General features: G+C 41.9%; 2 protein-coding genes across 2 annotated transcripts in view; one reads left to right on the top strand and one right to left on the bottom strand.

Moving 5' to 3' along the window:
• The window catches only part of ch25hl3 (cholesterol 25-hydroxylase like 3), a 6,422-nt gene extending 1,214 nt beyond the window's left edge, over positions 1 to 5,208 (top strand). Inside the window, exon 2 of the mRNA XM_050051573.1 lies at positions 3,134 to 5,208. Coding sequence (XP_049907530.1) covers positions 3,134 to 3,509 — 376 coding nt within the window. The 3' untranslated portion in view covers positions 3,510 to 5,208. The remainder of the gene's footprint in view (positions 1 to 3,133) is intronic.
• A 2,302-nt stretch (positions 5,209 to 7,510) lies between these two features.
• bmp10 (bone morphogenetic protein 10) lies at positions 7,511 to 12,340 on the bottom strand. Its single transcript, XM_050051570.1, has 2 exons — positions 11,506 to 12,340; positions 7,511 to 11,049 (listed from the first exon to the last, which is right to left on the bottom strand). Exons 1-2 carry the CDS (start codon positions 11,915 to 11,917, stop codon positions 9,968 to 9,970), a joined length of 1,494 nt encoding a protein of 497 aa, XP_049907527.1. The 5' UTR covers positions 11,918 to 12,340; the 3' UTR covers positions 7,511 to 9,967.
• Positions 12,341 to 13,078: the final 738 nt, after the last annotated feature.

Raw genomic sequence — 13,078 nt, 5'->3', positions numbered from 1 at the left:
CTACGGCCCTGTCATGCATGCATAATTAGGCTGCAGTTGTCTGGGTGCGCAAAGGTGAAGTGGCTGGTCTTGTCATACAAAGTTTGATGGAGTGTCAACTGGACAATATGGAGATATTTGCATCTTGAAAGCCGGACTACAAATGTGGATAGACAGGGAGAAACACACGCAAGCCTAAGACGTGGTAAGATACAATATTCCTCACTATATGAAGTGACTGATAACAAGATATGTATAATGGGTTTTGAAGAAATTCGTCAGGTTTTTATTTTGTAGACAATGAATCTGGATTTATAGCGTGATGGGATGACAGTACAATGATGTGTGTGGTATCACTGGAAAGCTCTGCTCCTGCGCTTTCATGTGATATGCGTAGCATTTCTGTGCGAGCCTGCATTCGCGAGCAATCCATCCAAGAGTAATGTGTGTGCAAAGCTGTATGAAAGCTCTGTTATTCATCATTTTAGTGTAACTTTATCTTTTTTTTTCGCTATGAAAACATCGGCAAGTGCTTGGTCTTGTCGGAAAGCTAAAATTTCGCTGTTTCACGTGATATGCGTGGTTTCTCGCTATGACGCACGGTCGCGGAGAAAATCAATACAGAAGAACAGGTGTGAATTTGGACACACAATGCGTCGTTCGGGCCCATAGGGTTAAAGGCTTTTCTATCCTGTCAAGAATAGAGAAGGTCATTTGTGGTTCAAATTTAGTAAGTATATTTACTCAAGAACTGCACTTAAGTAGGCCCACAATTCAGTGGTATTTGCACTTTAATTTTCTGCACAAAATGTACTTTTTCACCCAGCTGGTGATATTCAATTCAATTCAATTCAATTCAATTCATACTTTATTAAAGACGCATCTCAAGAAGAGGTCCATAGCACCATAAGAGTAAGACAAACAACATACCCAATTGAAAAAAAAGAGAGACAACAACAATAGCCTACACAATAAAACACAACAGTGATGTACAGAAAGAAAAAAAAAAGAGTCACACGCAAGTGTACAGGCATGATCGACAGTGAATTTAATGAGTTAGATACTCTACATATGAATCTATACATCAGATTCTGTATCACTGCAGCACAGGTAGGGACCCCAACACTAGCAAACATATGACTTGCCCTGCAGCTTCTCGGAGCCTTAAGCAGCAACCTCATACAGTCATTGTAAGCCACAGTGAGTCTCTGCATGCTGCTTTTCTTGTACAGACAACACAGGTGGGCAGTATAAAGAGAAGTACAGAATGCTTTAAACAGAGAAATCTTTATATCCACTGAGCACATGCTGAATTTGCGCAACAGCATGTTTGCTTGAGCATACATTTTTCGACATTGTCTATGAATATCCTTGTCATCAGAGAGATCATTTGTCATGTAATGACTGAGATATTTCACCTCATCACACTCTGTGAGGGTAGAGTCTGACAGAAAAAAATCAGGAAGGATTCATCGTTCCCTACTACGGACAATCATCACATTGCTTTTCTTTGCATTATACTTAATGTCAAATTCAGTATCATACTGTGAACATATCCTCAGCAGGTGCTGGAGACCAGCACTATATGGACAAAAGATAACAAGATCATCAGCATACATTAAGTGATTGATGAGAGTATCTCCTACCATGCATCCTGTGCCACAATTATGTAACTGGACAGAAAGGTCCTCCATATAGATGTTAAACAGGACTGGTGAACACCATTGCTCGTTGATAGTTCTTTCACATACTAACATTTTATAAACCTATGAAGAGCCAACACAAATACATTTCATTTTCAAACAGTAGGCGAAACCACACAGTAGGCTACACAAAATGTCAGTTTCACCAGCTAAACATTAAAATACAGATTTTAGCTGATAACACTCACATTCCTTCACTTAAATTAAGTTTTGAATACAGACCTTTGGTAGTATGGAGTTGTTTTACTGTGATGTTGCTACTTTTAAATAACTAAAGAATCTTCCACCACTACTTTTCCATAATCTAAATAATTTGTTTCCATTTCCATATAAAGCTTGTTGAGAACAGATGAGTTAATGTGATGAATTGTGTGGTCCAAAAATAAGTATGTCTGTCCCAGCTGGCAAAAGAAAATGTTAGCATTGTACGTTTCTGCAAACCATGGATACATAACATTTGTACATTTGTATCATGTCAGTGTTTCTAAAGTTATTTATTATATGAGCTGACTTGTGGTGGATGGTGTGTCACCTAGGGGAGACACCTGTTAAGCTGCAGGCCATGTTCGAAACCAACAAACAACGAAACAGGATGTGTTTAAGCGAATCATTGATATGTTTTATACTGCTATGATGTCATTGTTGCGTTTTGTGCAGAGATAGTTGGACAAAGAGCAATTGTTTTTACAGAGATCACTGTGTTTTCTGCCAACTTTGTGCCACCATAACCTAATCACAAGTTTACCACAGTGTTGTTGAAATGTAAAGTTTCAATGTATCAGCTACACAATAACATACACATTTAGTATATCAGTGGTTTGCAGGAATGAACAGTGCAAACATTTATATTGGCGACTGGGTTTATCTGTTCCTCTTGGTTTTGATTGGTGATTAGAATGGCAGACAACATGCTACATGTTCAAGTAATACTGTCATGCTTCTAACTTACTGCTGATAAGTCAAGAGCCAGTCATTAGATGTTTCAAAGTCGTACTCAAGGGATTCAGATTTGAAGTTTGGGGACTTAAGAGTGCCAGATGAAAAAAAAGAATGATCAGCATCGAAGCAGCAAAGCCCAACCTATCCTGACGTTTAGTCCAGCTACAAAAAAAATAAATCCTACATTTCCCACAATGCAACTAATGTGGCTCTTTCTTTAGCTTTTTTTGTGCATGGGAAATAATCACAGCCTTCAAATTCAACCCCCCAATTGGTAACACAGATGTTTAACAGCTGCCTTTCATTAAGACACAGCATTATTAGCAATAGTTGCAGTACTGGTGGTAGTGGTAGTAGCTGTGCTGTTGTAATACCAGTAGAAGTAGTAGAAGTAACTTTATATTGAGTAGACAACCACAGACAGACTGACACGCCATTCCGGGAATATTGTAGTAATTATCTATGACAGTAAGATTGTAAGCAAATACAGCTGTTTGTCTGCTCCTCATCAGGGTTCCCTGGCTCTACCGCAGCACCCACCAGCTGCACCACCAGCACCACGTACCCTTCGCACTGGCAGCTCAGGACAGCAGCTCACTGGAGCTGTTATCTCTGCTGCTGCTGGCTCTGAGCAGCGCCTGGGTGGTGGGCTGCCATCCTCTGAGCGAAGCCTTCTTCCACCTCATCAACAGCTGGCTGGCGGTAGAGGACCACTGTGGATATGACCTGCCCTGGGCTCTACACAGACTGCTGCCCTGTCTGGGAGGAGCTCCCTGCCACCAAGCCCACCACTCTCTCCACAATGTCAACTATGCCCCCTACTTCACCCACTGGGACCTCCTCTTTGGCACATACCGCGCATCAGCACAGTTTTTACGTCCAGAGTGACAAAACTGTTGCACAAAGCAAACTGAGGATTTATTAAATTCCAGCAAAGCTGTCAAGTGAAGGATATTTTCTGCACATTTTGTTTGGTCCTGATCAGCCTTTCATTCTTTATGAGGGATAATTGATCCCTCAGTTTACAGCAAACCATCCACTGTCATTTCAGTCAGGCATCCTACAGTGTCAAGACAAAGTGAGACTTGTGACCAAAATATGCCTTTTGTGATAAAAATGATTGAAATCTGTAAAATTCTGTAAACAAGACAACATATGTTATGTTTCTTTGTCAATTATCTGTGAATTCACTGATGAACAAACATTGTGTTCACATGCCACCATAAAGATGTGAAAGCCAACAATGGCCTTTGTAACGCTCATATCTACAGCTGCTCTGCATCAAGTGAATGCAGCACGAGATGAGGAGAGAGCAGGGATGACATAATAAATCAAGACAATGAAACAATGGACAAACTCCTGAACCAATGTGCATTTGATTTGCCTTCGTGGCATGAGAGTGATTCTAAATGGATTCATATGCTTTCATTTTGTAGGCGTGAAGCAGATAATACATGACCGACTTGTTTTGGTGAGTGCTGATCATAGATGGAGGAAACACTACAAATCTGAGCAGATGTCTGCAGATATTCACACATTCCAGGCTTCTCTACAAACTGGTTAAAAGGAAAGGGAAGTTTGATGCCACCCTCAAGTCGGTACACTTTAATGGAAGCTAAAACCAACAACCAGTTAGCTTAGCACAAAGAGTGGAAATGGGAAAACAGCTAACCTGGAAGTGATGACACCTAGCGAAGACTTAGTTCATCAGATGAAGCATAAAACAACAAATTTGTGTACAGAAAATATAAAAAGATATAGATATATAATGTGTTAATACTTGAGCTTAAGGCCCTGGCAGGTGGATCTTTATCCCCACTTACAGCGAGCAGCAATACCTCCGGGCCTGAAAATGGAGCCAATGTGGAAGTGCCAAAAACTGCAGTTTCTAGAATGGCCACTTGAGGCTGGCCCCAAAGACCCCCATATTAAAATCCCCAACTTTACAGCAAAAAATAAACATGTTTACAGGCTGGTCCAAAAAAATAACAAGACAAACAAAACAAAATACTCAAAGCAGCTCTTCCCTTGAACATGCATAACTTTGGGCTTTAATAAAATATAAACAGGTAAGTGGTATAAAAATCCACCCCCCTACAGTTGTCATAAATGGCTAAATTAGCTATAGCGACTGAAACCATTTTTGTACCAGGCTGTAAACATGTTTATTTCTGCTGCAAAGTTGGGCATTTTCACATGGGAGTCTATGGGGATTGACTCGCTCTTGAAGCCAGCCTCAAGTGGCCATTGAAGGAACTGCAGTTTTTGGCACTTCAGCATTGTCTTCATTTTTCAGCCCTGGAGTTGCCACTTGTGCAAATCCTAAATATTTCAGTGTAACAGTCTACAATGTAAGAGTATTGTAAATATTTAAGATGAACATTCCTCTTTGAGCCAGATGTGTTGTACAATTTGTGCCGTGTATACTTGGTGAGTATATTGTAAAAAGTTTATTGTATTCACTGTTGTATTTGGGCATTTAAACATGAGAAAACATATGAAAGCAACAAGACATGGCTTTGTTGTTTTGTTGTTGGCCTCAGGTTCAGGTTTCTGCTTTGCTGCTGTGGTTGGTGATTTGTGTTCCCTGGGCCTCTCAGCTATCTACTCTCTCTGTTAACCGGTTCCATGTGGATTTGCCTGAGCAATCGAAACCACATGTTTTTAGTGATGAGAAGCCTTTTAGTCACTTTTTACAGTTGTAACTGTTGTAATTTGTTTCACAAGAGAGGCATGGTTGTCAATAGGGCCTTCCTTTAAAATCCAACAATAACAACATGCTCAGGTTTTATTTCCCACAGAATTCCCACAGAATTCAGCTGAGTCATGCCAGATGATTTGTAGCTACCTCATCTTTGGCACTTCCATGAAAAAAAAGGATAGCAGAGAGCTCCAGATTGCTCAAGCTTCCTATACTTCATCACAGTGAAATAGGGGGGCTAGCATGAATGGGAGCCAAATGCAATTCTTGTGGATAGATAACGAGTTAAGGTATCATTACTTTACTTTAGCAGCTATTTGTCTTTTTCAGCATGATTTTAACACGTAATAATAAAATATCAGATTTTTCTCACGCAGCAGCCTTCTCAGTCACGACCTGTTTTATATATTTTTTGAAGGTCTCTAGAAAGTGAAAGTCATTACTTCTAATGAAGAATGACAGTTGTGCTGTTCTTTTTGTGCTGACTTGCAATGAACACTTTCTTCTGAGAAACTAGTCCATAGTCATCCTACAGTATGAACTACACCGAACATCTGTTTTTCATTTCTGAATCATCCAATGGGCCTTTGAAAGTTTCGCAAGATCAGACTCAAATGCAAATTGTTAAAAGGTGCTTGAGCATTTGGAGGAACTTTTGCATATAGTTATTGAGCAATGTTTTTGTGCAGAGTTTGCTATTCGTGGGAAATGAAGAGACTGGAGGAAAGAATGAGAGAGGAGTACTGGGTGGTGGTGGTGGTGCCAAGAGATGGAATGATAAACATGTGACCCAAAACGGAAACAATTACAGACCCCACGTCAGAGTCAGGGCGAGTCATGCAGCTTTGGATGACACACACCTAAACACACAGCTAAACACACGTCCTGCAGCCGACGTCATGATGTCAGGCACTGAGGCATTCCAGGATTTTCATGCACTTTCAGCCGTCTGTACAGTGGGAAGCGCTGAGTTTGTTTACTTGTAGTTAGGTGTGCTCCTCCTAGATAATCACGTAGGCCAAATCCCTTACAAACTCCAGCATAACAACAAGAAGAGAGATTAGAATTCTTTCAACAGATGGAGCCATGTCAAAACAAGACAGAGAAAAAGCACAGAACACTCTGCAGCAGTTCTTATCATCTGAGCAAAAACTAAAGACTTCCCATTTCATCATATTCCCTGAAAGTTTGCCATTCAGTGACAAAGGCCAGATTCATATTTCTTCCACCGTTCTGTAAATATCCAATTAGTGAGCTTTACATAGCTGAGACCTCCTGTTGTCACAGTAACTGGCTGAGGTTCTTGCTCTCTGGTCTGTAACCATTTTTAGACGACCTCCTCTCTCGTCTTTCATGAGAGGTCAGGAGAGTGACTTGTTTGCTTTCTCAAACAGCTCAGTGCACTTGTCATTAATGGGCTGTTGCCAAAGACTTTTTATGAGGAATTTTTTAATGTGTTTGTCTTCGTCTGTAAAGCACATGCTGTAGCATATTAGAATTTTAGAGTAAGGTGAATCACAACAATAAATAACCATTCTGTTAAAACAGAACCCCGGGAGAAGCAGAAGCATTATGTAATCATCATTTTATAACAGTGTTTGATGGTGTTAGAATTGCATTACTTATATTTACTCCACTTCCCACCTGAATTTTGGGAAGTTGTTACTAAACTAGTGAGTGTAATAACAACATTAAAGGGACAGTTTGGCCCAAAATCAAAAAATACACATTTTCCCTCTTACATGTAGTGCTATATATCAATCTAGATTGTTCCAGTGTAACTTGTGGAGTGTTGGAAATATTTGCCTAAGAATGTCTGCCATCTCCTGAATATAATGGCTCTAGATGGCCCTCTGCTCAACAGCAGTGTCTGTCTACAGAAATCACGACCCAGTTACTCAAGATAATCCACAGACCTTTTTGTGAGCAGTTTCATGTAGGAACCATATTCTTTCTACAAACTACACCCATCATCCAGTTCCATTATATTTAGAGGGCAGACATCTCTACGACTGATAGCTCCAACACTCTGCAACTCACACCAAAACAATCTAAACTGATAGAAAGCAGTAAGAAGAAGACTGTCCCTGTAACATTGGTCATGTTGCAAAGCCTCTCAAAAGAAACCTTTTTTTTCCTTGTTATCCATATTATCTCTGATTTTTGTTACACGTATGTATTTTACTCTTTGATTTTTATCCTTGACCTCAATTCAGCTGCTGTAGCGTTGGACATTACTCAAACAGAGCAAAGACAACTCACCTTTAAGGGCGACACACATTCTCAACAACAAAGAAATAATAGAAATTTCTACACATTTCAGAGCATGAAGCTGATCTGTAGCTTTCATTCATCTCCATTGTGCTTTGGCACAGTACTCTTTGGCTCTTGTTTGACATTCACAGAAAAAAACAGAACAGAGAGAGATACTGTAGCCCAGAACTTTGTTTATTGTTCACACTTTCTCTTCACGAACAGGTTTTTCATCACAGCTGTCTGCATCTGCAAGCTGTCAATGTGGGCAGCAGGCCATCTATTTTGTTCATTAGCAGACCTTCCACTCAGTTTCCCATGGTTCTTTGTTTGTGTGTCAAGTATGAACTATGAACTGTGAGCTGATACTGTTGGACTAAATGATCTGAATGTCAGCAATGCATTGTATCATTGGTCTAGCAGCATCTTCCTAAGATAATAGAAAGGAAAGTTGACAGACCAAAGATGCTTTGATTGGTAATTGTAATGTGTAAAAATAAATCATGTACAGTTAACTGTGAAAACACCATCAGTGTGGTATTTTAGCTCAGAATATTTACGCTCGTCTTGATATGAGGTAATCCTGAAGAAATTTTGATGGTGAGAAAATGTTCTGAAACACTAAGCATCAACAATTAACTGAATACTTCACCCACAAAATAACCATTTGTGAATATTTTACTAAACCCTCGTTAGGTTGAATTCATGAGGAGGACTTTGTTTATCTCACATGCTTTCACAGCGAAAGAAGAATCCAAAACAATTGAGACATTTCGCTGACAAAACTCAATCAAAACATCTGTTTAGAGACTTTCACACAACTTGAGCAGTGTAATCCACGTCTCAGCTATATGCTCTGTACTTTCCAAACACATGCATATTTGCTAAAACCTTTCCAATTAAAACACTTTCACATAAATAGTCTCAGGCATGGACGATGCACAAGCAGAAATGCATGTGCGCACAATTCTTCATTCACTGTTAAAACAAAGTTTTCTTCACAAATTCAGGGTAACACTTGTCATGTAATTTATGTACAAATGGTTATTGTGTGGCTGAAGGATTCCTTTAATTTATAGATAAGAAGACTTTCCATTTAGAATTTGTTAAATAATTGTTCTTTATTGTTTTAGAAATCATTGCCATTTCTCTTCCCAACATAGTTAGTTTTGTGCTGCGAATGCATTGTCATGGATACACAACCAGCTTTACACCAAGTAACTTACACATGTACATATATAGTTATCTACTCTGTTGTAAAATTCAATAAATTAAAACAATAAATAGTCTCTTATTTGACACAAGCAGCAGAGGTATCAAAGGGCTTTTTAACAAAGAAACTGTATTTCTGTGACTGTATTTCCTTTGGGTACCCATAAAGACAATGTGACAAGGTGCCTCCTTTTCCACTCTCAAGTTTGGCCGTCAGGTAATGACTGTCCAAAAAGGCCATTCTTACCATAAAAGTGATGGATGACTCAACTGAGTTGGAGATATGTTAGGGGCACATGCTACTAGGTCAGTGAGTTGAGCCAGTTAAGATTGTTTATTGCCCAGGAATGTGGACAACCCCTGCCCCCTGCGTCCTGTCCCACTCCCCCATCCCACCACCTCAAATGTTGCCCAAAACGGTGTCCAGTTCTCCAAGCCTGAGTGGTGGCATACATGTTTCTCAGCCCCCCACACCTTGCTATCGCTGTAGCTTGGGGGAGTGGAAAAGAGGCATGTGAAGTAGGAAACAAGGTTGGGATTGATAACCCTGCCGCTAGGACCCCAGCACAGCGCCTACGTATCAGGAGGCTGCAGGAGGCAAGAGGTCGGCCTGGAGAGTTCATGTCTTGTCAGGTTGCCTCATTGGAGGGGGGGTGGTCATTTCACAGCGTCAGAACACATGAAGTGCTGATTAGTGTTCGCATTGAGAGGGGGAGGCCAGAGATAAGTGGAGAGGAAGACAGATGTCAGAGGGAAGGAGAGGGAGGGGGACAACTGGCCCACTGGTTCCCACCAGGCCGCACACGCCGTAGGATGTTTTGGGGTCTGTCCTTTTGGAAAATTTGGCGTCAATACTGGCAACATGTTGACTGTAGATCTGCAGCATTTCCACTGTCTGAATGATGGCAACTGATTTTGATGCCTTTAAATGGAGAACTTATTTCTGTTTTGTGGTTTAAAACATATATTAGTCCACAGTCATTGATTTGAAGAACACATAGTTTCATGAATAGTTAATGTGCACTTCCAGTCTCACTGAATTACCCTTACAGAGATTCCAACGATTGTCCCTTTGTTGAAGACAGCTTTGGCTAACCTCCCTTGTTAGCTTATTTGCAGTTCTTTGTCTTTTCTCTTGTTGTAAGACTTTATGAAGAGTTAAACTCTCTGAAAGCATGGACTATCTGCAGCCACACTCAGCCACCACCATGCCTTCAAACTTGTACTTGTAGGTGACCACGCCTGTATCATCCAAGTACAGCAGAGAGATGGGGTCCAGCTTGGTGGGCACGCAACAAGCTCGTGCCGTCTTCTGAGGACTGTTGATGTTGATCAATGTCTGGACAATGGCATGCTTGGTGGGTGTGACATGCTTCGTCAGCGGGAAGGAACAAATGCCAGTGCACTCAAAGGCATCGTAACCAGTGGGTGCCAGGATCCAACTGTCCCATCCGATGTCCTTGAACTCTACGTACAGAGATTGTTTCTTGCAGTGGTTTCCCTTGGCATTGCGCCGAATGCGGGATGCTGTGTCGTAGATCAGATTGGAGCGCATTTGGATGAGGTCCTCTTCATCTGGCTCTGCTTCTTCATCTCTTTCATCCCTGTCCCTCCCCAGCTCCCCCCACAGCCCATTCAGGCCCGTCCCCAAGTCATTCTGGAGAACCATGTTAGAGGTTTCATGGTCAATCATCTCGTTCAGCTCGCGTTTGTCATCACGGTGATCGCTACTTTGGTCATCAGAAAAAACAATCAGCAGAGGTTTGTGTTTTTCTTCCGGGCTGGTGTCAATCTTCATGTCCCCTTCAGGTGGATTCCTGTCTTTGTTGTCCTTCATCATACTTTGAACATTATCTTCATCAGCTATGCTGGCAATGTGTACCTCCAACTGGTGCGTGGTGCCACGGTCAGATCTGCGCCAGCGTTGAACAGCAGCAGTGAGGTCAAAGGCCTCCCAGCCATTATCTGTGCCGTAGACCTGGCGTGAAGCCAACTCCACTAGCTCTATCTGCTCTTCTCCCCCTCTGAATCCATCACCTCTCATGGTGTTCTCATCAGTCACATTGTCGTCTCCAACCTGCAACTCCAGTTCGTAGACAGTGACCTTGCGGTCGACACCAGCATAGAGGTGGCGGTCAGTCTGGACAAGGGTGTAGAGGCGAAGCTCGGCTGCTGTGACACGTTCATGATGGGGAACTGACACATTGAAGAGGAGTGGGTGACGCCTTACTCCTCCAACGCCCACAACACTGGGAGATGAATCTGGGGAAGAGAAATAATTGCAGTCTTTATAATGAGGTTTTCCCTTGAGTTTTGCAATGTATCCTAAATCTATTCTGACCTAACTCTACTGAGGATTTCATCACCAGTTTAATCCTTCATTGGGAAATATTGAAGTTATATCTTAATTTTATTGCATGTAAGCAACATTTTGATATGAGCATTGCCTCAAACAGAGGAGTAGCAAAAAACAGGGCCATGACTAAAGCTTGGATTTAAACAACTAAATTTTGGTTCATACATGCTTGAAGCTACAGTCCACTAAAAAGTATACATATACAAGAAGACCTTTGTTCCCACTTTCACCATTTACAATTCTTTGCCTTCCAGACCAGAGTGTGATGAGAAAAACAAACTAATAGTTAAATGAAAAAGTAGTTTTTTCATCAATCTATGTGATCAACAGGAGCATCATCACTTGGGGCAGGGGATCTTTACCTTCATTTTTGAAGCTGCGGATGATGTTGGCAGTGGGCATGGCAGTGTGGTCATTAGCAAAACGGTTGTAAAGCTCCATCATGTACTCAGGCGGCTCCTCTCGTGCACTCCCAGGGGCCAGGTGAGGAGGACCCAAGCCAGACAGGTTGAAAGTCCGCAGAAACTGTTCCTTTAGGCTCTCCAGCAGGCTCTGCATGTTCATGTTGTTGTTGTCCTGCTCAAGCAGTGATGGATCCACCACCCCCCCATGCCCGTCTCCCAGCCCAGGAGCGGGGCGATACCTCTGATGGGTATTGGAGATTGGGCTGCTCTGTCCACAGAGTGGCCAGTGGAGTAGCAGGATGGAAAACAGCAAGAGCAAAGTCTTGGAGTTGCAGATGGTTCCCAGTTGAGAGACCCAAATGCTCGCCATGGGAAAAGCAATCTGCAGATTTCTGTTGTATGCCCTCTGGGGTTGTCTATAGATGAGCTGATGTAAGAGTAAGATAAAATATTTATGATCTGTAAATGCCTTAATCCAAAGGTTAATTGAAATTGTGGTCCGTAGGCAAAAAAAGTTCTGGATCCCTTGCAGCAGACAGTAGCGTTGTTGACCCTTGTACTGACCACTGTGAGCTTCTCTGCACGCTTGTGTGTTCCTGCAGCTCTCTTGCAGATCTTACGGCATTTATTCGCAAGCACACCTTTTGATGTCCTGTGTCACAAGGCTGCAGTTCCGGTGACAGGGTGGTCGAGTCTAGGCTTTGTTCGTCAGAGTCATCTCTGTCGCACCCTCTCCTCTGTCAGTCTCTCTCTGTGTTCTGCTCTCTTCTTTCCAGCCCTTTCTTCTGTCCCTTATCTATGATATGGTGGGCTCTGCATTGCTCAGTGCTTATGGTCTCTTTGCTGGTGTGTGTGTGTAAGTGTGTGTGCGTGCGTGCCTGCCTTCAACTTTGTGTGATGCACATGAGCGTGTGTTATCTCACAACTTCCTTAATGAGGATTTTGTAAACACTGTCCTGTAGCCTCTTCCTTGTGGAAGTGCTATTTTGTTTGGGTGGGTGCTCCAGGGTTGATATTCTTCATTTGTTTATTTGCTTTGTAAATGGTGGAGTTCTGCAAGCTGCCATCTAGGCTCCATTGACCATTTCTTTTTTGACAAAATACACCAAGGCTCTGTTGATATCACTGAATGTAACAGGATATATCCATTAGACAACACTTGTCCGAATGAAATTGAAAAGCAATGAAGTGTGAGGCCTTAATGATCAAGGATGAAAGATACCGAGCTGACAGTGGGTCTGGTTGATGTTTCAAGGAGTACAAAATAATCATTTCATTCACCAAAGTGACCCCCCACCCCCCAACCACAACCACCACCCCAACCACCACCCCAACCACCACCACCTCACTGTGCTTGATAAAAATGTTCTGTGTACTTCCTTTTCTAGTGAATTGACGTAGTGTCTGAAATAGGTTATCTGGGCCCAAGAGCCCAGCAAGGTACAACTCAAGAATAGATGTTTTGAAGAGGGTACACAGAGCTTTACAGAGACACGTATACACTGTACATGGTGAAGCAGACCAGCGCTGC

This window comes from Epinephelus moara, chromosome 8, assembly GCF_006386435.1.
Source record: "Epinephelus moara isolate mb chromosome 8, YSFRI_EMoa_1.0, whole genome shotgun sequence".
Classification (NCBI taxonomy): Eukaryota; Metazoa; Chordata; class Actinopteri; order Perciformes; family Serranidae; genus Epinephelus; species Epinephelus moara.
Note: the sequence above shows the minus strand (reverse complement) of the source record. Positions and strands in the feature narration are given on the sequence as shown.

Bases quoted from the DNA above. Each gene is read 5' to 3' on its own strand.
- bmp10 (XM_050051570.1), bottom strand. From the start codon at position 11,917: ATGGCGAGCATTTGGGTCTCTCAACTGGGAACCATCTGCAACTCCAAG. The intron at 11,050-11,505 runs GTAAAGATCCCC...TCTCTTCCCCAG, and splicing joins CCGCAGCTTCAAAAATGAAG to ATTCATCTCCCAGTGTTGTG.